Genomic DNA, 27,797 nt, shown 5'->3' on the forward strand with positions numbered 1-27,797 from the left:
CTATCGGCATATGGCAGGACACCCTTCATGGGCAGAATGGTTAAAATGACCAGCCATAGGCATTTAGTCTCAGTCGACATTCTAACCTAATCAGGTTCAGTCGGCCTAATTAGGAAGGTACGGCCATGTAAGCCTAAACATGTCGATGCCCCACGAGTTTCCCGCTAGATCGTCCATACGGGCCACCCGTCTATATATATGGATCCTCGTTTATTGCCAAAGGTACGTGCACTCACCAATCATTATATTTCACAATTCATTAATTACAGAGCAATCTGCATTACTGACTTAAGCATGGGAAGGGTGATACTCGGACCACCCCCGAGGCTAGTTAACCCATTTTGCTGAGCAAGTCACTGTCGGATACGACACATACAATCTCAGGTCAAGTCCTCAAACCGTTCCAAGTTCTCAATCAGAACAGTAAAGTTATATTATTTCGAAACGGAGGTAGTAATTGATTAGGTAGATGCTCAACAAAGTCTAAGATGTCCAATCAATTAATCTATCTATACTTATATATTAAAAGGCGTTCTTAAGAACGTATACGTGTCACGTATACCTCTCCTTATTTTGCCACGTCATCACTAATTAGCATTATGGCACGTCATTACAACCAAAAAACATGTAACAAAGATCGAACACCAAACCTCTTTGTTAAAAGTTACACTTCCTACCATCTTAACCAACCACAACTTATGTTATATTTTTCTATATAAACATATACAGAGTATATTCTTTTTACGATAAATAATTCATTGAATAAAAGTGAATGCAAAAAAGGGAAAAAAAAGGAATGCTTACTTAATTTATATATGTACATGCAATTATTACTTTCTTAGTTTAAGCCTTAATAAAATCCCGGTGTAATAAAGTGTAAAAATGAGTAAGTGGGGAAACATTGACGGAGGTTGAGTAATAAATCAACTAATGATGAAGAAAAGGATCCGACTTTATTTTGATTTTCGTATTTGGGGTTTCAGATTGAGAAGGTTGTTGATCTGCCATTACTCTTGTGTCACCACTGTAATGTGATAACGATATCATCTATATGTGCACATATTTGCAAAAAAATCCCTAATAAAAGTCAAAACCCGGAGCAACGCCCGAACCACACACTAGATGACTTATAAATGTAGAAAAAATTGATTGATGTGAAATAAACTTTACTTTATACATTGCCAAATATAAATAAACCAGGAGATGCTTTTGGATCTTCCAGGACCATTACAAGGTATAGCTACGGTCTGATCCTCCTAGTAGACTACTCAAACCGAGCGTAAAAAATTTACAAGCTAACCAATCATTTAAGTTAGCTGCATGGTATAAAACATAGCCTGATATACCCTTAAGGACGCCGCGCAGTGAGTACAATTTCTCCCAGCACGGCTAAGGGTGATAAAAATAATTTACACTATAATGCACATCTTTGACTCTTAATTCATTGATGCTAAAGTTTATATACGTACACAAAAGTATAGAACTAGAAATTAAACAGCCAAAGATGTTGGCCATATATATATGTGTGTGTGTGGAGGAGTTCAATGTTACAATGCTTGTAAACTGCGCCAAGTTAATGGATACTTCATCAATTTATCGGTTCCAAAAACATAGGCTCCTGCTCAAAAGAAAGTTGTTAGAAACTTATAGTGCAAAAAGCCAAAAAGACAAGAGTGAAGTAGATGTTTAAATTTTTATTTTTTATTTATTTAAAGGAAGTAGATGTTTAAAATTAATCATCAAATGTACGTATGTGGATATATCTACTCTTTTGTTATTACTGCTTCTTTTCAAAATATTTTTTTGGGTGATGATAAAGGTTGCAAGTTGCGACAACATTTAGTTGTCGCAATCTTACATGTCGGAGTTTAATTGGTACATTTAAGCGTCACGTAGGATATTAGTCATCATAATATTTTTACTACCAATGCAAAATATTTATTATGAAAATATGTAAATAAGGTAATCGATATAAAGAAAGAAACAAATTAGAATATTTGTTATTTGCATCTCCTCATATTGGACGTTCCATGGTCCCAAGTCTGAACGTGCACCACACATTTGGACGTGCAAGAAATGTACAGCAAACTTAAAACTTTTAGTTATTTACATCGATCTTTTTAATTAACTAAAAAATATGGCATGAACTTAATTAGAAGGTAAAGAAGAAGTTGCTTACCAAGAGTAGGCATTAGAAGAGACAGAGCAATGGTGCTAAAAATCTTCAAAGGGAGGCCAACTTTCAGCATATCTTTGATCTCAATATGGCCAGTAGAAAACCCAACAATATTCGAAGGGGTTCCAGTAGGAAGCAAGAAAGCAAATTGGGCTCCAATTGCACCAGGGACCATGAGTAACAGTGGGTGCAAGTGCATTGTTTGTGCAATTTGAATAAGTAACGGGACCAACAATGTCGTGGTGGAGTTATTAGAGGTGAACTCGGTTATGACTCCACCTATGAGACACACTGCTGGGGAGATCGCCCAAAACGGGGCGGCCTCAAGAAAGTCTAACGCCTTGGACAACACATCTGCTAGGCCGCTTGAACGTACTCCTTCTGCTATAGCAAAACCGGCCCCTAGTAGGAGGACAATGTTCCAAGGCAGTTTCTTGCATTTGTTCCAATCCATTAGTTTTTCTCCCTTTCGTCTCTTGTTTGGTATTATGAATAACAAAGTTGCCATCAACACCTATACATTATACATACATATATGTACACAAGTATTATATAATGTGGTTTTATTATTAGCAAAGTTAATTAGGTCTAGTGTCAAATTTACAAGTTTGTTTAGAGTGTACTTACACTAGCAGTGCCATCACCAGCTCTCCCTTTAAAAAGAGCTCCCCATCCAGGAAGCTCATCTGTCAAGTTCCTTGTCATCCATAGCACTATTAGCCCCTACACATCCAAGGGATTTGAAACATTAGGATCCTATAGTTCAAGTGTTCAACCTTTACCATTGCGTTAATAGTTCAAATTAAGTTTTCAGGCCCGTTGTAATTGTATGCCCCACTTTCAAAAAAGGGAATTATCAAAATACTCTTCATAGGAAAATTAATGAAATACTCTTGACGATAATCCCTATATGGGCTTGTTTGAGAATCATCCATAATTAAGCTCAATAATTGCAAATGTTTACCCCCAATGGTATCACACGTTCCTATGAATACTGAATAGCCACATTATTTTTCAGATATAAATTCTGGTCATAATACCTTTTCTCTCTACTATTCTCTTTTTATTCTCTTTTTATTTACACAAATGATTGACCTGAGCGTTTCAAAGGATTTTTTCGATAACTCACTCTGTTAAATTTGTAGGACACAACTCTTTAAAAGAATAGGACGGTGGTCGTTATTAGATGAGCTCCCCGCATAATTCATTAATTACAGTGCCGAGGGGATGTTGAGGCCCAGGTAGGACATATATGGCCCCCCTCAAGCTTACTGCTGGACCTATAAAATATTTGTAAGAGTATATTTTTCTTAAGTATGTAATAGTTTGGTTCCCCTAGGAATATAGAATAGCTAGTTTAGATTTGTACTGGTATAAATCGAAAGGCTACATATATACGTTGGATAGCAAATAGTAACATACCCTGCCTGTGATTGGTTTAGAATTTTAAATTTCATGTGGGGTTGCTATTTTAGATTTAAATTTTAATTTCGTGTGGGGTTGTTTATGCGAAAACAACCAATATGAGCTCACGGTATGTTACTATTTGATACAAAGGGGGTGTATGTATTAGCTTCCGGTATAAATAGGTGTAGTTCTCTACAAAAATGTGGAGTAAATTATTTTTCTAGCATGAGAATAATGGCAGTTAATTGGGAAATATAAACTTTTGTTTTCATTTCAATATCTATTCAATGTTACAGAGTACTCAATTATCTTTTATTTTGTGGCACTAGAATTTATCAACTTGCTATTAAAAAATACTCTGTCCTTCAGATTTTTTACCTAATTTTTGATCGATACTCTTAAGTACAAAAACTAAGTTTGTCTATCTTTCATATATATCTTTATGTTTTTGGGTTGATTATTTTTTCTATCACCTAAACTACTCTACGTCTCTACTCTCTTTCATTCCTTTTAACTATTTTCATTTAGCGCGAAACACTTGCTAATGTATCATATAGTAATTAATTATCTTAATTTTGTATTGTAAAAAATATAAAATATACATTGTGATTTGTGACTAATCGAGCAACGTTTTACATAATAATATTTAATATTCATCTATTAATTAAAAAATTCAATTCAAAGTAAGTATGAGAACAGAATAAAAGTTAAAGGAATAGAAGATTTTTTTTCCCCTATTGTATATCGATCATTCATATTTTTTAATCCAATATCTATAATTTATTTTGTTTGATTAATACTTCTACTTTTTATGTGTTATTTCACCATTTATCAATTGTCATCTAATTAATTATGATTATCACTTACCCCGTACGTAATAGACTAATATGAAGTAGCTAGTATATTGTGAGAAAAATTTCACTCCCATCATAAAAAATTGTATGAGATTGGAGCAGATGGAAAAGTAATAATGAAGTCAATATGAGTTATTTTTAAATTTATACTTTGTTTATCACTAGTATTTTGTATTACTGTTTGTGTTTTAAAAGTTGTTGACTGACATCTGACTCCCTTCATGATCGATTATGGCTTCGTCCCTGATTACATAGAATATCTTTACGGAAACAATATATGATCATAATTTTCGAACAAGCGGAATAGTTTTGTTTAAAATAAAATAAAATAAAAGAAGTAGAAACTCACCGAGAAGACAAACAACACCATCTTTTCTGCAAAGGACATTGGACCTATTTCAAGAAACAAAACAATTAAATCGAACAGTCAAATAGTCCTTTGACAATAATCAATGGTCAAATATAGATTTGGATAAGTTCTAATTAAGGACTTAGCATACAACGTGTAATTCACACATAAGCATCAAAAAAGCCACGTATATAATATATTAATATGACATCTTCATAGTTTTGGATAAGATGTTTTGCACTTTGCTCATCTCTTTCCTACTTGTCAACTAATCAATCAATTTTAGAAGAGATTCTTAATTATTGCTTTTTGCAAATATTAAGTTCTTAATTCACCTATTTACACGTATAATATTACCTACTTGACTACTAATTAGCTACTATCATTACCTATACCATTTACGTATTGGTTTAACCATTAAAATTGAGGACATGGATACAATAGATCACACGTTCGAATATCTAAATCTCCATTTATAATTTGTATTTACTGACATCAATACAACAAACTACAAACTACTGTCGCTACATCATTATGAATCATTATACTACAATAATAATCTAATTAACAAAGTGGATGTCAACTATTACATAGCTTAGTTGGTAAGGTATTGAAAGGTGGTATCCAAGACATATGATAAAATCCCGTCTATAAATATTTTTCGCTTTGCCTTTTATAGCTCTCCCTACCCAAAAAGATTAATCTAATGAACGAGATATAAGTATGTGTCACAGCTAAATTAATTGTTTTGACTCATTTATGCCAAAAATTACTGAATTAGTACATATAATCCTAACATGTACTACCTCCGTTTCAAAATGATCTATACGCTTTCTGTTTTAGTTCGTCTCTTAATGTTCTTACACTTTATTTATTCTATTTTGAAACATAAATATACTACCTTATCTTTTTTACCCTGCAATATTTACAGTTTTCACTCACTTTATCTTACTTTATTCATATTTTTTACTTTATCTTAATGTTCGGCAAATAGTAACCGTAAAGATTTTATGAAACGGAGGTAGTATAGCCTCATTACTTTTGGAATAGATGAGTATCGAGACTCCTTAAAGTTTATTGAATATTTGAATGCATCTACTATCCTTAAATATCTTTAAGAGTGATATCGAATTTTCTTATATTTTTCCCAATATATAGGTTTGGTCAATTTATTTTATATCTTTATCCATGGAAAATTAAAGATGATCGAAATTATGCGTTGATATGTGTGTTCAGTTAAAATAAAATAAGTGGAAAAATCAAGTAAGTAGGGAGTATATTTTACCTAGCAAGTCGAGTTCTGTTTTAAGATGAGCCTTATCCAAGTAATTAGAAAGTGCCCTTGACGCGCCTTTTTTGCAATACAAGCAACAAAGAATGAGCCACATAAAGAAGAAGATGACGAGTGCCAAAGGAAACCCAAAGAAGAACCAAGTGTTGAAGCTAATGGGGCCCGCTTCAGGAAAATAACTCTTCCACATCCCAACCAATATCAGATTGACACCTGTACCTGTCAACGTGGACATTCCACCGATAGCCGCAGAGTATATCACCCCCAACACTACTGCCCTACAAAACTTGTCCACGGCGTCGGTTTGTTGCCCTACTCTCCTTGTCGTTGGAAGTCGTTGTAGGATACCTGTGGCTACGGGCATCATCATCACGGCCGCCGCCACGTTGTGCATCCACATGCTCACAAATGCCGTCGTGGCACATATGCCTAGGAGTAAAAGCGGAGGGTTTACTGGGTCCCCGCAAAATAATAGAGTAATCTGTATCCGATTCATCAGATATATTAACATCATATCATTTGTACTAATATTTTTTTATCATTATGTAAGACAAAATTATGAAATTATCCTATTAGGTTGTGCACTTTACCTTTAATGAGTTGTTTCAATTCATGTATAAATATTAGAGTGGTTTACAAATAAAACTCAGTTAACAAATATTTTCCATATAAACTACTCTTAATTGTTACTCTTATAGTCTTATGTAAAATATGTTGTACTATGTATTTAATGGTTAAGCGGATTTAAATTTGTGACGTACTGTACAAATGTTCAATTACAAATAGTTCTCCATAATTATGTCATTGTGGTGCATAATGTTGTGTATATACACGGAGTACTAGTAGTCAGACAATTTGACATGTTATTTGAATGAACAAATTCAATAATTTTGAATATTGAATATATTGTATTTGGACCAATATTAAATCAACAAGCCTCAATTATACGTGGCAATTAAATGAGTGGAAATGAATTATTAATCAGAGTGATGGGATCTAATCTTCGACAACACTAATTCATTGTACCAGCTGTCGTCTTTACAAAATGATTTGTTCTATCACCTACTTTGTACTAGTTTAACATGCATGTCTTTGTCAAGGAATGGAATGATTAAAAGTTTTGCAATTTCACTTGGTAAAATTAAAGTGACAACCCAATTTCTTACAATGATCCTACGTGATCGTGTGTTCATTAATTACGTAGACGGTTATAGGATAGTGTATAATCTGAGTAGTGTAAAAGTAAAATCGAAAACGAAAAAGTAAATACGAAAATGATAAAGGTCGCAACACGCGACCTTTAAGCTGTGTCACAATGATGACATGACATGCTTATGTGTCATGATTTAAATTGGAAACTAAAATATTTAACTTATATAATCCATTATACATGATTCAAAAAAGGTAAGAAAATTTTAATATTCTAATTTGTTTCCTTTTTTATATCGATTAATCTATTTACATATTTTCATAGTAAAAATATTGAATTGATAATAAAAATATCATGATGACACATAGCCTACGTGGCGCCTATATGTACCAATTAAACTGCGACACGTAAGATTGTGACAACTAAATGTTGTCGCAACTTGCGACCTTTATCATCACCCAAATACGAAAATGATATTTTTACCATTTCACTTAATCGTATTAGTGAACTTAATTATGGTCATATGTGAGTAAAAAAAATTGCGTGTCCAATTATACATTTATACGAAGAAACAGTATCTTCATACTCCCTTGTAACTTGAAGTTGTTTTCATTTTTCCTATTTAAGACATACGTACGTTACTATGTATCTCTAAAATTAATAGTTACCTTAATATTACGCAGAAAATAGTTGGTTACCAGCAACGGAAAAGTCTAAATTAAAAAAAAGTGCCGTCGATCATCAACTACGAAAACTTTTGGTATTTTTCAGTAATTATATTTTTTTGTACACATCCAATTAGCTAAATTAGTTGATAAAGTTTTAACGGAAATATGAATTATCGGAGCTCTAAAACTGAAAAAGTAGCGTAACAAAAAGAATAAAAAGTCAGGACTTACATTCAAGGCCAACCTCTTATGAATATTATAATGCTCAACAGCAAGAGCAAGAATGAAGCTACCAAGCACAAGAGAAATCACATCATCCATATAAGACTTGGCAACCACATCGGCCGACGAGATTCCGAAGACCGGAAAAAGAAACAACGGCGACATGGAGGTGACCGGCATAGGGACCGCCTCGGTTAGCCACCACGTAAAAATCCATGCAAGGATACCTAACATGTTTCTACTTGAGTCCAATTCACCAACTTTCAACCATAAGCATATTGCTCCACATAACAAAGGTCCTAGAAGGATGAAGAATGTATTGGGTGTGGCAAGGGACATGATAACGGAAGATGAACCCTCTTCATTAGTATCGTTGAGATTGATTGGGAGAAGGGGTGTTTTAAAATCATCGGTCGAGATTGGTTGATGATCATGTTTATCCATGGTTTAGAAACAAGGAAGAAATTAAATGAAGGAAAATTACTAGGAATATTAATTTAGTAATTATGAGAAAATAAAGGGGGGAAAAAATAGAAAGGTGGGGGATTTTATTTATGGAATTTGGATAATGTGATAGAACGTGGATAGCCTTGATGTCTTTTTGGACATTTTATGACCATTCTCTAATTTTCATAATATTTGATTTGGCTTTGGAAGCAATAATTGTTGATTATTTTTAGTAGTCTATTTCGAAATAGTGTCACATATATTAATATATAAAATTGTTCTTCTTGATCGTTTTTCGTTGAATCGAAAAGAAAATATAATTAAATTAGTATTGATGCCCGTGCGATACACGGGTTTGTAACGAAAAATACATATGTCTTATTATATCATTGTATACAGATAAGTGTTTTATAAATGCACGAGTTTGTAATAATAATCAGATAAAAATATAGGTTTAATGTAAGTAGAATCAATTATAATATGAATTAGTTCAAATATTAAATGTTTAATGTAAATAAAATTCTATAAGAATTTTTATCTAAAATTCTATTTGGTTCATAATAAAGTCCAATCTGGTCATCCTTGTACATGTACAAGTTCAACCCAAGAACAAAATACTCATCTTGCACCTCTACGCCTATCTCAAAGAATGGAATCACATCTACCGTATATTTATCTTTTTATCTTTATCGTAATAAGGTAGATTTCATAACTATCACTCTATCAGTTTAAATATTTATCTTTTTTTGAGAAGTTTAATTTCGATTTTTATTTTAAAGCTTAATGTGAATACAAATTCTATCTATTTTTCTTCTTTGACTATTCTATCCACTCTCTATGGTATTTTACATTTGAGAAAACTCACTATTTATAATTCTATCTTATTTTTTAAAAGGGGATAATTGTATCTTTTATACTATTACCGAAATTTATCTCTTCGTAATAGTAATTATCATATTCAGATTTGAGGATAAGTATATCAAAGATTGACAAACTATAAGGGGTTTGACAAAAAAAATCAATCAAAATTACATCTAACAATAGGAGGTTAATTATAGTTAGATCATCACTACCCCAACTCCTAATCAAGTTTAAGATCTAAAGAAATCAGACTTGATTCTTCAGTCCAATACACAACATAACAAACTGTTTCTGATTTATTCAAATTAATTAATTAATACGTAGTAGGTATCTATATAATATTTGAACCTATATATTTGAATATGACCAATCTATATACGTATTTAACACTGCAACAATATGATTTACCAATATTACCTACTCGTTAATTGTGTTTTATATTTTATAAAACTACATTTGAGCTTTATTTAAATATGTCTTTCATAGATAGTTAAGTTAGTGGAATGCTTCCAAGTAAAATATTTTTTAAATTTTTTGATGCAATATGATATTGGGGCGACCTTCCAGCTGTTGTCCTTCTAATTCTACCTATCTCAGGTTTGCGGTGAATATATTATGGACACATGTAGGCTTGCAACCGCGGTTACACACCTATATTGTAGTTCGTTGTGCTGTATAAAAGAAAACCTTTTGTCATCAATTGAACAGTAGCAGTCCAATATAACTTGTTGCATCAATCTCCCTCCTTGCATTAAAGTTTGTGTTTCACTTGTTATTGTGTGCAACCTATATGCGTAATACTCCACCATCGACTTTTACGCTGAAACACAATAAATAATTAATGTGCGTGAGTTAATTAAACAAGATGAAATCAAGCACAATAAATACTTAAATAATACAATACATACAAATCAAGGAAACTAATTCATTGCATACAAATCAAGGGAAACTAACTCATTGCATACAAATCAAGGGAAACTAATTCATACACCGACCAACAAAACTTAATGCATACATATGAAAGAAAACTAATTCATACACCAAGCAACAAAACTTAAATAATACAACGCATACAAATCAAGGGGAACTAATATGTTCTCATGGCCCGTTCATAGGCTAGCTCCGTTTGCATCTCCTCCATTAACTCACCTTTGTACTCGAACAAATCCCACCTGCAGCATTGTAAACCAATATTACTACCTACGTCCTGGGTTACAATATTTGAGAATGATTTGATTGTGAACGACGTTTGTCGTGGATGGTTTAATTGCATACTACGTTATTTATACAATAATATATAAGAATGATATATTTGTACGTGGTGGTTCTGTTAAGCTATAACTTATCATTTAATTAGATAAATTTTGTAAAGTAGCTTGTAAAAGATATTTGTGATAAGTTATTCAACCATATTATTTTATCCCCATTCATTTTTATCTTTTACGTAGTATTTAATATAGAATAAAATAAAATTGTGACTGTACAATCCTACGTGGCGCTCCAAAATCTCTTGAAAAAACTCCCCTTTATATATATATATATATTAGATTTTCCCTCCTCCTCACCATTTTCTATAATCTATCGCAAAATATATCAACTAAACTAGTTAGTCATTTACGACCGATCAGTCTTTGTAATACGATTTACAAATGCGCATCAAAGTGTATGGCTAACCGCCTAAACCCTCTTCTCCCGTCTTTGATTGATGAATCGCAACATGTGTTCATACCGGGCTGTTATATGTCTCACAATATTCTTATCAGTCATGAATCATTGACTTGTATAAATGGCCGAAGAGGAACTGGACCACCACTGGCTGTAATTAAAGTTGACATGAGTAAAGCTTATGATAGGGTTCACTGGAGTACATTTACTGCTTAAAGTCTTCAGGAGTTATGGTTTCCCACCTTTTTGGATTCATCTAGTGGAACAATGTATTTCAACGGTGTCGTACAAGGTTCTAGTAAATGGAAGAGCATCTCCTCATTTTAAGCCCAACTTATACGACACGGTGATCCTTTATCATCATGTCTATTTCTTTTCTGCATGGATATTTTGTGCCGCATGACAAAGTTAGGGCAAGGTTTTAATTTATTTTATGGTATTCAGACTGCACGACGTGGGCCACACATCTTACATCTGTTTTTTTGCTAATGACGCGATGATATATTTTCATGCCAAAAATATGCAACTGCAAACTGAGTTCTATAATTGGTACATTTTGCACGGCTTCGGGACAACAGTTGAATCTGCACAAATCATTTGTAAAATTTAACCCTAATTCAACACTTGAAACACAACAATGTTGCAAAGAAGAATTACGGATACCACAAGTTCCTGTGTTCCAAACTCATCTAGGAGTTCGACATTATTGGAAAGAAAACAACTCACTTCACATTTTTGGTAGTGTAGATGCCTACATTTGTCCCTACACCCGAAGCGGTGTGTTCGATGATAAAACTATAACCCACTTGCCGGAAATGCACTCTGATTAGCTGAAGAACGACCCTCGACTGACTGAAGAGACCATCCGGAGCATAATCTGTTAAATATAGTAAACTTCCATAAATAGAAAGCTATTTAAATAGACTGGACACATATTTAGTCGCATTCGCATTCCGATACGGCTTAATATGTGGTTGCATCGATAGAAAGATAGAATATGATTGTCCGCATTACAGCACACATGTATGCGCCACAATGTTCTAGTGCTTTCCTTTAGGCTCTAGAATAGCATAGCTCGAACAATAACACTTCTCAAACTCATACTTACTGGGCACAATACATGTAAATGTTAACCCAAGTTACTTAAAGTGCTTACGAGTGCCTAGAATACGCTCGTTAGCCCGCTTAGCAAATGATACGTCCTTACGAAGTCAAATTTTGTCTTATAATTTATGATTTGGATCATGAACATCACATGATTGTATAGGCCTTGGAATAAGCTTTCCATAGATTTATTGTTGTGGGAACTTTGTTGGTGATGATGTGTCACCCTTTTCTCGGAGGTATCAAGTATGCGCTGTCACGATCTTTCTGCAACCTGCAAAACAAGAATATTCCCGTAGGAATATTCCCTCCGATGCCTAAGTAAGTATTGGCTAGAGAGAGAAATAATTTGTAGAGAGAAGGCAGAGCAAAATAGTTTGAGGTAGGTAACCCTGAATTGATTGCCCTTTTACCTTGGGATTTGAACTATATATAGGGCTAGGGTTTTTGGAAAGTGTTCAGAAAAATCCTATTCATATGATTGGATTATCTTAGAGTTGAGGACATGTGTCCTTATCTGGTATTTCAGAAGAAAGGGCTTAAAGTGCCTTTGTAGTACTTGGGCATCTATAGGGCTTTTGGGCTTTTATGCTGTGCGTTTTAGAGATGATTTGTTTAGTCATATGCTTCTGACCAGCAAGTATAAGTCATATGTTGCCCCTTGTTAGGTACAGGTAGAGCCTGCCACACATAAGGCCACATCATTTGCCCCTCAAAGGGGTGCTCTATTTTTAGAGTATTCTCCTTTACATAGGTGTGTGCTGTTAGGTTATGATAAATATAAACAATATATTTCTTGTGGAAAAACCATAAATCCAGGAATCCAAATTAATTTCCACATAGTCAATTAGCATAATTTAGGATACATACATGTGATTCGTGCCTTCCCTAGCTGCTCCCGAACCGAACAAGAACAAGTTTAGGACTCCAAATGTCGCCCCTCCGTAGATAGTCCACAGCACGTTCGGATCCGCCTTAGATTCAACCAACTAGGATATTCTCTAAGGTATTATGTTTATTCGGAAAGCTTAATTATTAATTTAGGCAAATTATTAAATTCTTACTTGAACTTAATCGATGTGAATACTTATTGAATTATTGTGTATTAATTGTGATTATGAACCACATATTTATAGGGTGGAAATAACGGAATTAGAATTCTACTAGGATTCCAATAACTAAATCCATTAGGTTTCTAGTTGAATTAAATCATTAGAATTTAATGTTTAATCAAACACCTAAGTGTTTCAGATTTAACAAAAACATTCAATTTGAGTAGAATTAGGAAAACGATATTAAGCAAGCAATCCTAAACGACCAAGGACTCGGTCGTACGTAGCCTCGCAGCCACGCAGCCCACTAGGGGCGCTGGTGCACGGCTCGGCCCAAGGCTGGGGCGCTGGCAGCACGCGGCCCATTGATGGGTGCTGCTGCTGGGCCTGCCTTGGCGCTTGCGGGCTGGGCCTTCCTCGTTGCTCGCTTGTGCGCGCGGGCCTCGCTAGGCGTTGGGCCTGGCTTTGTGCTGGGCCTTGCGTCTAGCAAGCTCGTCCGACGATCGTTTCGTACATCGCGCTTCCGATTCATTTTTCGATTTCGGAATTCATTTCCGATTCGAACAACATTTAATATTTCAGATTCCGAAATTTATTTCCGATTTGAACAAATATTTAATATTTTCGATTCCGAAATTTATTTCTGATTCCGACAATATTTCCGATTCCGGAAATATTTCCGTTTCCGGCAATATTTCCGAATCCGACAATATTTCTATTTCCGATAATATTTTCCGATACTTAACATGTTTCCGTTTCCGGCAACATCTACGACTTGGAAAATATTTATATTTCCGTTATGATCCATATTTCCGTTTCCGGCAATATCATTATTTCCGGAGTTTTCGTATTTTGTCTTTTGACGATTTTAGCTCCCACGGGAACTGAGATCCGTCGTTTCCGAATATTCATAAATAGAGTATTTAATTCACTTAAATACTTGATCCATTCACGTACTATTTGTGTGACCCTATGGGTTCACTCAAGAGTAAGTTGTGGATTAATATTATTAATTCCACTTGAACTGACGAAACCCAGATTCCCTAAAATGGTTAGGGACAAGTGTGCATTGCCTAATTCCTTTGTCGCTTGATGCTTGCTCATGAACATAAAGGTAAGAGTAGTCATCCTTATTATGTCCAGAGGTATTTCTCGGTTTCAGAGTTCAACTGATCAAATAAACAGATAATCAGAGCCTATGATTCATCTGAGCACGACCATGCATTTTTCAGTTTCTAGCTCTCCGAGTGGCCTTGTACAACTTTCAGAATCTCATCCGATTTATGGGAGGACAATCCCAATCTTGTGATCTTGAGGTTAGACTTCATTTGATAGGTGATTACCTGAGCGTTGCCGTTATAGTCTCCTTTTACGGTGCGACGGTTGACAACGTCAAAGTAACCAGTTCTCAAACAAGTAATCTCAAATCACTCAGGTATTGAGGATTAGTGTTTAATAATGTAATGAACTTTACTTATGACAGATTTTCATCTCTTACAGTAAAGTTTCATAGGTCTGTCCGATACTAATCTTCTCAAAGTAAGTATCTATGCAAATGATTTCGACATTGCCATGCCCACATAGTTCAAGAAACAGAACTACTAGTCATCTTGCATTCTAGTCGTCTAGCGTTTTCTATGCGTCCACCTTTATAGAAAACTTCCGACCAGGGACCTTTTTTCAACTTTTGACATTCAAGTTTACTTGATAGACGTTTCTTAGTCATAGGACTGGTCCTAACAGTCTATCTTGAATATATCGTTAAATTGAAAGGACTCGTCATTTAATACTAAACCAAGATTAAATGGAATATGAAATTACATTTCATATATAATAAATGTTCAACTCCATTGTTTTACAACCATGGGACTCGAACCCATCTTTAAAATAATTAATGGAACTCAAAACTATGTTTGACTTCCAGTGCCTCAATGTGAGTGTTGTATTTCACTTGTTGCATAGGTTTAGTTATCATGCTTTGCCAATCTTAATATCTTTTTTCATCGAATGTCTTTTGAGATAGGATGATAAGATCTTTTGAGTATGTTTATTTTGTGATCTAGTCTTTCTTGCTACAATAGTGGTTCTACGCATTCTGCAATGAAGAACCATCAAGTCACAGACATGTGATCCACCCAAGTTCAGTGAAGAACTCTTTACGTAAACAACTATGTTTCATTGCTTCTTAGGCAATAAGTACTTTTACTTCAACTGTATAGGTTGCTAGTGATGCTTTGTTTGGATTTATTTATCCAAGTAGTTCACAGATATGTGGAAGACTTTCCATCTGTATCTCTGAACATATATATTAATGTTTAATTTCCGACACATGCAACAACTCATGGTCTTCAATCCATGTTGCCATTTCAAAACACGATGCATATAGCTCGTTCTTGCCAATGGTTAACTCCAAAGGGATATTTGCTTGATCCTTTGCCAGTGTTTATGCGTGTAGCATCAATATTTAGCATATCTTTATTTCCCTGAATCAAGAACTATTCCTATGTACCTTTTCAAGTACCATAAATTTTTCTTGATCTCAATCTAGTTGATCTTCACTTAGATCAATAGAGATTGGTATATGTTCGTCATGCCTAAAGCCATACGATACATTTTTGGCGATCCTCATATTATATCATATATGATAAATTCTTTTGCAGAATAATTCCCAATTGAATTCTATTCATTTAACTTTAGCTCATTCAGGTTCAGTAGATACTGAATCCAGCTGAATTCTTTGACATATAATATAGGTGAAGAATCTCATTAGATTCTTTGATGTTTAACTTAGTAAATTCTTATACATAGTTCAAACATTCATTAGTTAGATTTAATCATATGGTTCGAATATCTCCGATGGAGTCTTTCGTGTTTGATTTAGTAAATTCCATTACTTAATCCAAAACAATATTCTAAGATATTTGTAAATAGATCTTAATACCCAGTATGTACTAAGTTTCGCCTTGGTCCATCATTGATGAATAATTTCAAATCTAAGTCATTAGCATTTGAATGTTATTTCAAAATAGAGAGATATGTGTGTGATACACATATGACCAATTAAGTTTTACGTACTCCCACTAAACTTCTTATATATCTATAATACATTTTATGAAACTAAAATACTTATTAGCTTCACTATAATACAGTTCCCATTCCCAATTGCTTGCTTAAATCTGTACTTAGATTTTATAAGCTAGCTTTCCTTTTCAAGCATTTATTTGGATCCACAAATCCTATGACATACCATGTACATAGTTTATTCCAACATTTGATTGAGGAATACGTTTTGTCATCCAATTGCTATATGTACCAATATGCAATCATTGCTTGAATATAGACTTGAGCATTACGATTATGCATGAGGTTTCAACACAATCCATGTCATGAATTTGCTTGTAACCTTTAGCAACTAATCTAGTTTTGTGTGTGAACACAATTCCATGTTTGGTGGTTTTTATCCTTAAAACCAATTTGCAACCAATAGATCTAAACCATTCTTGCAAATCAACAAAATTTCAATTTTGTCATCCAAACATTGAGTGTGTTTTATGGCCTTTAACCATCTAAAACATTTGAGTCTATATATGGCCTCTAACCATTTTAGGGAGTTTGGGTTTCGTCATAGCTTTTTTACAAGTCACAAACTCATTAATCTTCATGATAATAGTTTAACTGCAAGTTTTAGGTTTCTTCACTATCTAATAGAAGAATCTCATAGCTTCAGTAACCTGAACTCTATGCCTACATGGGTATAGAACATCAAACAATAGAATATTAACAGACACCTGAAAGTCCTTTGATTATTTTGTTCTCTTTGAAGCACTTGTAAAGTCTTCTAAGAGATGTCCATTCTTTAAAGCCACTTCTAAAGTCCTTAAAGAATAAGTGTTCGGATTTTCTGAAGAACTTCTAAAAGCCTCCGGAATGTCCGTTTATGTTTGTTGTTCGCTTCGAAGACTTTCGAGGTCTATTTTCTCCAACTTGTCATTTTGGAAACGAATCTCCAAAATGACATTATTTCGAGCAAACAAACATTATGTTCTCAAAAATTCGTGGTAGAAACAATACCCTTGTGTCTCATTTGAATAAATCACAATGAAACATATATCTACATCTGGTCCTTAGTTTGTTGAATAACAAACACTAAGCTCCCACTGAGTTTAGCAACTCTTTAGATATATATTATTGAAAAGATATTCAGAAATTACTTTTCAATAGCTTTGACGAATTTGGTTTAGTTTGGTGGTAGTTGAGCATTTTGTTTTAGAAATTATAGGAAAAATCTTTATGATTCATCATTGATCGAATCAAGTACTAATTGACTTCGATCATTCCAACGTAGATATGACATATCTTATGGAGCTAGATCGTGAAATTACAACACACAATCATTGATGATTATTTTTGGCCTTAAAGTAACCATCGTCATGATCTAACCTAGATCTTTATGATTTCTTGCCATGTGAATTTTATACTTCTGAATCTTTGAACTAGCCAAACAGATTCAAACTTATATCACTTTGAGTAAATAAACCAATATTCACTCAAATCTAGGTGAAATATAAAGTCATAAAATCTTTCTTTAGCTTTAAACTCTATTGTCTAGGCGTTCTAAAAATAGCTCATTTTCTTTTGTTACTTTCAACAAGTAAGACTAGCTTGTCTTGAATGTTAACTTGTTCATATGGTCTAAGCAACAATGCCAAAGATTAGTGGAACTCAAATCAAGGGGTTGATTTGAACCTAGTAAATTTTTTATTGTTAAGGAGTTGTTTGTTTTAATCAAGCACACATGACTCAACCCGTAAATGACCATTGTATTCAAATAAACAAACAAACATTGTTTTTGTTTTTCTTGAATGTGAGTCTTTTTGTGTTTGAAGCAGAAATTCAGGTATGCTGATTATGGAACAAAATAGCCATTAAGTTCCAGCCTTGTAAGGACTTAAAACAAACTAGCTGACCCTACAACTAATGTAGCATTGCCATGCTTCATTTCCCACTTGTAGGCCATTAGTGTAGCATAGCTTCCACTGTTTGAGTTATTACAGAAGTAAGAACCTCAAGCGGTATATGATACCAAGGAAGTTTGATTGCTAGGTCACTTATCTTTAAACATAAACTTATAGGTAGAAACGGAATCGTAAATTCCTTTCATTTGTTCTTTATTTTCCTATTTCTTGTACCCTTTCTTATAGTCTTAAGAATTGACTTCTCTAGTGTTGACTTTTATACTTTGTTAGACATGTCCAATGTCACTCCAACAAATTTCTTACCATTTTATTTATGTTGAATATTCTGTTTCAACTAGATGATCTTACCAGAAGCTTCTAAATTCTCTAAGCATCGATCTATTCGAATGTCTAGGGACTAGACTCATTCGAGAATTAAATGGATAAAAGATATTATGTTGTTAACCATTGGTAAAGCTGAGCGTTTAAACTCAATGCTTTATGATCTCAAAACTACATTGTATTTTGAATTCACAAGCACCAATCGGTTTGCCATTCGACTTTGATACTCGAAAACAACCATAAAATCGCTAAAAGAAACGTACATTTTAAATTGCTCATTTCCTCTCATTTCCGTGAATCGTTCTTGGATTCACTACCAATCGAGGAAATTTACTGTTACCCTTCTAAAAGGATTTATTGCAGTAAAATATATTTAATTATAAACAATAGTTAAAACATACATTGAAGCATGCAAAGTATAAACATTTATCATGAGTAATAACTTGAAAATTAAAGCAATCATGCAATTTACACTACTACAGGCTAAGCAACCATTGGTAAGGCACCGCATAAGTCACTTATTAGGTTTCTTAGATAAAGAAACCAATTATCTTAGAAGTGTGGTTTCCTAGGAAAAATATAGGAAACCTCATACCTAAATTATATGGTTTCTTAGATAATATTATATTTAAGAAAGAATCAAAGAAACCAGAGATATTACAAAATTAGTTTCTTACTTATATATTATATAATAAAATTATAATTTTTATTTTTAATGTAAATAAGATTATGAGTTTTTTTTCCTACCTGCCGCCTAGCCTTAGGAAAGAAAAAACCCACGAACATTAGGCTCCTCGTACCAAAAAAAAACCTAACTTCAATTCACCAGGAAACCTTCACAAAGCTCAAGAAATTCACCACCGCCGGCGAAGGGCCGACACGTCTCCTTCCCGATCGATTCTCCATCTTCCCATTATCGGTGGCGAGTCCTGCACTTCATGGTTTTTCATTCTCTTTATTTTCCAGCTTGTCTGCATCAAACTCCTAAACATTGGTAAGAATTTCGTTTTCTACTATATTGAATGTGAAACTCCTCTTTTGTTTGAATTTCTTGATTAATTTCATATTTTCTGGTATTTAATTTTGATTTAGGGTTTCTGTTTGAGTACCCTTTGAATTTGATTTTTATTTTAGGCTTGTCAATTGTATAAAAGGGTTTTCAATCTTACACCCTAATTTTTAAATTGGCTCTCGTATGATATCTAGAAACATTTTAATTAAAATTCATCATATGTCTATCTGATTCTGATTGTTGCGAGAATGTGCGTTTGAGGATTAGTCAATTTCCCTAAATTTTGTTGGCTTTTGGTTATTATTTGTTGTCCATTTAGAAATGGGCTAATTTTCTATAGAGTGCTTTCACCTTTGTAATTAGTATGATTAGGTATGATTAATGAGTACTTGATTATTCTAGTAAAAAGTTTCTGATTTTTAGTTTGGTCCTCATTTTCCTATTCCACATTCGGTCTGTAGACAACTTATTCTTGTTGTATGAAACCAATTATGTGTTAAGCTTTCTGTGTTATGAAATTAAATAATTCTATGTATGTTCTAAAGAAATCATAGGGCATGTATATACAAGAAGTAGCTAGGATATTATTCTTGTTATATCAGGAACTCTCGAATTTTGGTTGTTGAGTTTAGATGTGGGTTTAGCGATCATGTAATGGAGTTGAACTGCTTTCATCTTTACTGACATCAAATGCATATTTCATTGATCATTGATCAAATCCAATTAATTAAACAGAAGGTAACAACTTACCACGTGATGCTAGAGCATCTTATATAGCAAATTGATGTGGGCTTGAATATCTCCACCACAAGGCCCAAAGAGGATATAACGATCAATACCGGCCAGCTGGGCTCAAACCTAGTAAGAAGGCCCAAACCATGGTACCCAAACGAAATAAGAGCAGAACCCCATTTTGGAAGGCCCATCCTCTCTGAGAAGGCAGGTCCAAATGGTAAAAGGTTCATCATTGCGGGCCGAGGGCCACGTGTCCTAAATCCCCAAGGGGCACACACCCCACAGCTAGGGTTGAGGGCACAGTCCCCAAGAAACCCTAACACTATAAATAGCTCAGATCCCAAGGTAAAAGGGCATTCAATTCATCCCCACCAACAAAAACTTATCTTTGCTCTGCCTTCTCTCTACAAATTACTTATCTCTCTAGCTTATACTTACTTAAGCATCGGAGGGAATATTCCTACGGGAATATTCTTGTTTTGCAGGTTGCCAGAAGTTCGTGCCAGGTCATACTTGATACCTCCGAGGAACGCGTGCCACGTCAGCACCGTAAAAGATCCCACAACATTTGGCGCCGTTTGTGGGGAGGTATAGTGTCATGGCTGAACTTCAAACTGACTGCGGAAAAACCAAGGGCAAAACAGAACTCCCAGCCAGAGAAGGGGTGTCTAAAGATGGGTCCAACACTCATTGTGACGCGGCAGCTAGCCGGCCTGCTGCCGTCATTTCTGTGCGGCCCTTGTTGGATGGTTCTCACGAAGTCAATCCTAAGCACGATAATGGCAGGATGGTAGAGTTTTTGTCAGAAGATCTCGACTCACCGATGAAGAGACGCACCCTGGAGGGAGAGAGTCGGCATTTCAAAGAGGAACGTCCAGGAAGACGGACGAAACGAACTTTACAAAAGAAAAGTGAGGCCCAGGGCCATTACTCTCTAGAGGCTCCTAGAAGACAGCATGAGAGCGTCACCCGAAGGAAGAATGGCTGTGGCTCCGAGGGAAAAAGGGGGCGAAGGAGGTCGTCCTCTAGGGGTCCCTTTATGTTCAACACGACTCTTGACGAGATCCTCCTTGCTGAAGGACCGAGTCTGGGAATAGAACCGTCTCCCCGACGATTGACCACCTCTTGCGCACAAGCCCCTTTATGTGCTTTCCACAACGACGAAGGGCATGACACCCAAAGTTGTCGGATGTTGAGGAAGATATTAGCTGATCGCGCGGCTGGAAGACACCTCCGCCAGTACGTCCATTTAGAGGACGCACACAAAGAAGTGAGCCCCACTCAGTATTCAAACGAAAGAGTTATGGTAATATCATGGGGAATAGCTGCAGGAGAACCATGTAAGGAAGGACGGCAAAAAGGTCCATCTCATCTTCACCCAGCACAGAAGAATCTACCCTCTGTAGAAATTTCCAAAGACGATTACAGAAGGGCGGCAGCGCCATATGATGATGACCCTCTGGTTATAGAGATTAAGGTGGCTAATCTCAAGGTGAAGAGAGTATTTGTGGACACGGGGAGCTCGTCCGACATAATCAGTCTGCAATGTCTGCGGAAATTAAGACACAATCCTGAAGATATAGAAAAAGTGTACGAGCCCTTGGTAGGATTCGGAGGGAGCATCGTTCGTCCAATCGGCTCCATTTTGCTCCCGGCCTCTGTTGGAGTTCCCCCAGTGACCAAAGAAGTTGTCATCAGGTTTATAATTGTAGCAAACCTCACCACATTCAACATCATACTTGGTCGTCCAACGCTCAACGACCTAAAAGTTGTGATCGTTCCTCATTTACTGTTGGTCAAATTTGTCGGAAGTAACGGACGCGTTGGGTCTCTCTATGGAAATCAACAGTTGGCCAGGGATTCTTACTTATCGACATTGGAGCCGACGGCCTTGGGAGCCTCTCCGAAGGGAAAAGAGCAAGCTAAACCTCTGGCAAGCCGTCGTAAAACCCGGGAGACACCAACGGAGCACAATGCAGAAAGACGACCTGAGCCAGTGGGAGCACACTATGCTATAATTCTGGACTTAGCAGACCCATCTCGAACGGTCCCCATTGGGGTCCACCCTGACGACCCCATGTTAGCAGCATTAGTGCAACTGCTCCGAGAATACAAGGAAATATTTGCCTTCACGGTAGAGGAGATGCCAGGTATAGACCCGGCGGTGGCCGTGCACAAGTTGAATGTGGACAGCGCTGTAAAGCCAGTACGACAAAAGAAGAGAAATCATGGAGAAGCAAGAAATTTGGCCGCCGCTGCCGAGGTTAAGAAACTAATGGATGCAGGCTTCATACGTCCGTAGCTAACGTAGTCCTGGTACCCAAGCCCAATGGGACGTGAAGGATGTGTGTTGATTACACCGATCTCAATAAAGCCTGCCCTAAGGACAGTTTCCCACTGCCAAAGATAGACTGACTCGTCGACTCAACAGCCGGACATGCCATGATGAGCTTCATGGACGCCTACTCCGGATTTCACCAGATCCCATTATGGCCCGAAGATCAGGAGAAGACATCATTCGTCACGGAACAAGGATTGTACTGCTACAAAGTAATGCCGTTCGGTTTAAAAAATGCTCCCGCCACCTTCCAACGGTTGGTGAACACAGTTTTTGCAAAGCAGCTGGGGAGGAATATAGAAGCCTATATCGACGACATGATTGTAAAAAGCAAGCAGAAGACGGATCACCTCGACGATTTGAGAGAAACCTTTGAGACCCTCAGGACATACCAGATGAGACTCAATCCCAAGAAGTGCATATTTGGGGTATCTTCTGGAAAGTTCCTTGGCTTCTTGATTGACGAAAGGGGCATTGAAGCAAATCCGGACAAAGTGCAGGCGGTCATCAATATGACGTCGCCAAGGATGGTCAAAGATGTGCAACGCCTAACTGGGTGTCTTGCCGCCTTGGGACAATTTTTATCTAGAGCTGGAGACAAGTGTCACTACTTTTTCAGTACCATCAAAAAGGGCACTCAGTTTGAGTGGACGCCGCAAGCTGAGGCTGCCTTCCTTCGCCTAAAAGAACATCTGCATACTTTGCCTCGACTAGTCAGCCCTCTCTTAGGGGAAGTTTTGTATATGTACCTTGCCATCTCAGAATACGCACTAAGTGCCGTCTTTCTTACAGAGAAGGATGGGACGCAACTACGTGTCTACTTTGTCAGTCACATGCTGCAGAATGCTGAACTCAAATATCCAACAGTAAAATTTTTTGGCTTTGCTCTGTTCTTGGCTAGTAAGAAGCTTCGTCCATATTTCCTGGCTCATCGACTGGTAGTATACACGGATCAACCGCTAAAGCGTCCTTTCACCAATCTTGAAGCTTCCGGAAGGATGCTCAACTGGGCAATTGAGCTTAACGCGTTTGATATCTCGTATGAACCGCGGAAGGAAATAAAGGGACAGGCATTTGCTGACTTCATCACGGAACTGACCAAGCCACCCTATTTGAAGAATGAGAAAACCCAGTGGATAGTACATGTGGACGCCTCTGCCACTCAGAACGGGTCAGGAGCCGGCATTATCTGCGAATCACCAGAAGGGGATATCTATGAATATGCAATGCGGTTTAACTTTCAGGCGTCGAACAACGAAGCTGAATACGAAGCCCTGATATGTGGAATTGAGATGAGCAGAGCCGCAGGGGCAACAGACGTCCTGGTTTTGTCTGACTCGCAGTTAATCGTCAGTCAGGTCAAAGGAGAATATGAGGCCAAGGATGAGGCCATGATAAAATATCTGGAAAGAGTCCGTCAAGAAGTTCAACAGTTGTCTAACTTTAAAGTACAACACATACCCCGGTATGAAAATAACAAGGCAGACGCTTTATCCAAACTGGCAAGCTCAGCATCCTGCGACACGCCACGTCATGTATTCTGGGAGGTAAAATAGTCCAAAAGCACTGACGCCTCGAGAAAAGACATCTTAGACCGAACAGCCACCTGGATGGATGATATTGTCAACTTCAAAATGAATGGAGTACTCCCTGATGACCCCAAGCAGGCAGAAAGATTACAAAAGAAATGCACCTGATTTGAGATATGGAATGGAACTCTATACAAAAAAGCCTTCTCACGGCCTCTTCTTCGCTGCGTAACCCCCGAGAAGGGGCAAGAGGTACTGGAAGATCTTCATCATGGATTATGCAGCTCTCACATAGGAGGGAGGGCCCTGGCCGAAAAAGCTTTAAGAACCGGATACTATTGGCCCACTCTCAAAGAAGACACCCTCAATTTGGTCAAGTTGTGTGATAAATGCCAACGATTTGCTCACCTAATTCGACGACCAGCACAGAAACTGACGCCAACCACCAGCCCTATACCATTTGCCAAGTGGGGGATAGACTTATTAGGCCCCTATACGACGGCGCCTGGAGGACTGCGATATGTAATAGTAGCCGTCGACTACTTCACTAAATGGGTAGAAGCTGAAGCTCTAAAGAACACTAAGGCACAAGATGTGAGAGCATTCATCTGGAAAAACATAATCACAAGATTTGGCGTGCCTCAGTCTATTGTCTTCGACAATGGGCCACAATTCAAGACGCCCAAATTGGAAGATTGGTTGGCTGACCATGGTATCACAACATGTTTTGCATCAGTAGGACGCCCCCAAGCTAACGGACAAGTAGAAGCATTCAACAAAATCATCTCTGAAGGGATGAAGAAGAAGCTTGATGAGGCAAAGGGTTTATGGGCCGACGAGTTACCCAATGTTTTATGGTCTATACGGACCACGGCAAAAAATTCCACAGGAGAAACACCATTCTTGTTAGCTTATGGGGCTGAAGCCGTTCTACCCATTGAAATGGGTGAACCAACCCTGCGCGTCATGTTGTTTAATGAAGATGCCAATTGGGAAATGATGAAGGCGGCCTGGGATTTCTTACCAGAAACCAGAGGGAACGCGGCTCTACGATAGCAGCTATACAAACTCCGAATGACGAGGGAGTACAACAAAAGGGTTTCTAGAAGAATACTTAAGGTTGGAGATTTTGTACTTAGGAAAATGGAAGCCGTCGGACGCGCCAATGAACAAGGGAAACTCACCCCTACTTGGGAAGGTCCGTATGAGATTTACGAGGAGGTTCGAGACGGAACATACCGGATCCAGGACATGCAGGGACGTCCGATCTTGCGTACATGGAATGCGAATAACCTCAAGAAGTACTTTTTCTAGATTGACACTTATCTTGATTATATGCTTTGTAAAGACGTCTAGAACCTAGACGCACCATGTAGCATGTTTTAAACATTAAATGAACAATTCCCTGCAAGCCGGCCTTGCTGGGAAATCCTTATGGCAAATATGTTATCAAATTCCTCGGAGAAATGCAAACTAACGCTCTCCCAAAAAAGACTAGTCGTTTAAAGGCCTAAGAAGTGGCCCAGATTAGCACCCTCACTAGGCTGATCACCTAGAACACAGGGGTTACACATTTCTAACACATAGCTATATAAAGTAGCAAAAGACCTTGGCAAAAAGACCAGGGCAGACATCTGACGTCTCAAGTTGGAGGCGTCAGACATAATCATAGCAAAAAAAAATGATGACAAAAGCTAAAAAGCAATAAGACGTTCAAAAGACGCCATGTCATTCCCAAAAAGTTAGTCATAATTACAAATATTATGCACAAAGCCACTAAGCAAGGCGTCACGAAAACATGTTCAAAATAAATACAAGACGCTTAGGAGCTCATTCCTCATCCTCGCTGGGTACAAACTCAGGAGGAGTGCGTCCTTCCTTTTGAGCCTTCTCCACCTCAATCTGATAGGTGAGGAACTTCTCGAACCAGCTAAAGGGACGTTCACTTGCAAATTCAGCATTCCATGCAAGCTCCATACCCTTTCGAATTGATTTCTCACCTAGCATGGCCGACTGGTCGAGAACGCTCTGTGACGAAGCAACCTCCTTGCTAGCCGCCTCCAGCTGGACCTCCAACTCCTTAAACTGAGTCTGAAGACGAGAAAACTCAGCTTCTTTCTCCTTGATTTTCTTGGAAAGGTCCTCCATTTCAGAAAAGTTCTGATCAATTTGCAGGAGACGAGTTGTGTTCTCAGCATTTTGGGAGGCCAGGGCGGTAGTCACAGCGTCAATCTGCTCCCGCCTGTCAAAGCGAAGCATCTCCAGCTCAGCAAAATGCTGGTCGCCACACTGACTGGCCAGAAGACGGTGTCGCGCTTCTTCATGCACTAAAGTAGTGCGCCACTTTTTCAGTGAGTCCAGCAGAATGAACATCTGCACGAAAATAGCAAGAGTCAAACAAAGAGAAACGAGTGTGTAAAAATAAAGGCATAATGAAACTCACGTCCAGTGCCGAGGACTGCATGGCGGCAAGCATATTCTCGGCCGCCTCGGGGAGAGTCTCAACATATTGGGGAGGAATGGCATTGCGCATCAACGTCATTATCTTCCTGCGGTCATGAGAATTGAACCCGCCCGAAGAAGGGATCTGATCCAATTCAGCATCAATGTCTTTCTGAGGATCGGGAATTTCTATGGGAAAAACAACGGCCTTAGAATCCCTGGGGGAAACTAGAGAACTGCTAGACGAGGAACGACAGGTGGTTACGATGTTGGAGTAAAACTTACCCCCAGAATTCCTAGCTCTTTCCGCCGTCTTCAGAGGGATGTTTCGGCGGACGACTTCAGGAATCCCCGCAAGAGGATCAACCGTCTCACCAGCTTTCTGGAAGCTAGGAGAAGCGGATGCAGCCTTGAGGACGGCAAACCCCTTAGAAGCCTTCGAAGCCACTGACTTGAAGACGGGTTTCCCTGTGCCGCCAGCCCTGCGCTTAAAAGAAGGAGCCGCGTCCGTGGCCGCCTTCCTCGTCTTCTGAAGAAATGAAAACATATAAGTTGCAAACAATAAAGGGAATTACATAGGAAGGTTTGATCAATACCTTCTCCTCAGCAGGAGGGGGAGCCATTTGCTCTGGGATGGCTTGCTCGGCCGCCTGCTGACGCTGCCAAGCCTTATAGGTGCTGGCGTCGAGTACCTTCGCCAACTAGGACGACATATCCACTTGGCCTTTGGAGGCATCGTCCAGCTTATCCATGGCCTCGTCTGAAAAAACAAATAAAGACATTGGTACAGTTTTGATAAAACAGTGAAGGATTGGAAGTATAGATACATTACCTCTCGGCATATACGGACACAAGCCTACAGCCGAGAGGAAAACGGGATCGCCCAGTTGATCCAGATGAGGCAACCACCCCTCGGGTATGTAGGACGTCTTGTCCTTAATGACGAGTGGCTTGGCCTTGAACAACGACAAGATCCGTTCCCAGAGATCGGCGGAGACTAGAGGAAAAGAGCTGCCTTTTCCAACCAAGTTGGGCTTGACGTTCCAACGTCTCATCCGCTCGCACATCTCCAGATTTGTGGTTTTGATGACCACCCACTTCTTCCTCCAGTGATGCCATTTAGACGCCTTCCCCATCACCGTCCGATAAGCTCCCTTGTATGTAAGAATTAGCCAGCCCGCGGCGGCTCTTGAAACTT

At 37.5% G+C, this 27,797-nt stretch overlaps 2 protein-coding genes across 19 annotated transcripts in view; one reads left to right on the forward strand and one right to left on the reverse strand.

Moving 5' to 3' along the window:
• Nucleotides 1-1,123: 1,123 nt before the first annotated feature.
• LOC110798226 (tonoplast dicarboxylate transporter) lies at nucleotides 1,124-8,721 on the reverse strand. The gene is made up of 6 exons (XM_022003402.2): nucleotides 8,127-8,721; nucleotides 6,072-6,558; nucleotides 4,787-4,830; nucleotides 2,804-2,899; nucleotides 2,180-2,690; nucleotides 1,124-1,618 (listed from the first exon to the last, which is right to left on the reverse strand). The coding sequence occupies exons 1-6, from the start codon at nucleotides 8,559-8,561 to the stop codon at nucleotides 1,548-1,550; spliced, it is 1,644 nt and encodes a 547-aa protein (XP_021859094.1). The 5' UTR covers nucleotides 8,562-8,721; the 3' UTR covers nucleotides 1,124-1,547.
• Nucleotides 8,722-19,030: 10,309 nt separating this feature from the next.
• The window catches only part of LOC110798227 (uncharacterized), a 41,043-nt gene continuing 32,276 nt past the window's right edge, over nucleotides 19,031-27,797 (forward strand). For 2 of the 18 annotated variants that reach the window (XR_008920424.1, XR_008920422.1), the window contains exon 1: nucleotides 19,193-19,537. The gene's annotated coding sequence lies outside the window, so the exon portion shown is untranslated. Of the gene's footprint in view, nucleotides 19,538-27,797 lie in introns of all 18 variants that reach the window. The other 16 variants (XR_008920428.1, XR_008920426.1, XR_008920429.1 and 13 more) reach the window with 14 other exon arrangements.

This window comes from Spinacia oleracea, chromosome 5 (genome assembly GCF_020520425.1).
Source record: "Spinacia oleracea cultivar Varoflay chromosome 5, BTI_SOV_V1, whole genome shotgun sequence".
Classification (NCBI taxonomy): Eukaryota; Viridiplantae; Streptophyta; class Magnoliopsida; order Caryophyllales; family Amaranthaceae; genus Spinacia; species Spinacia oleracea.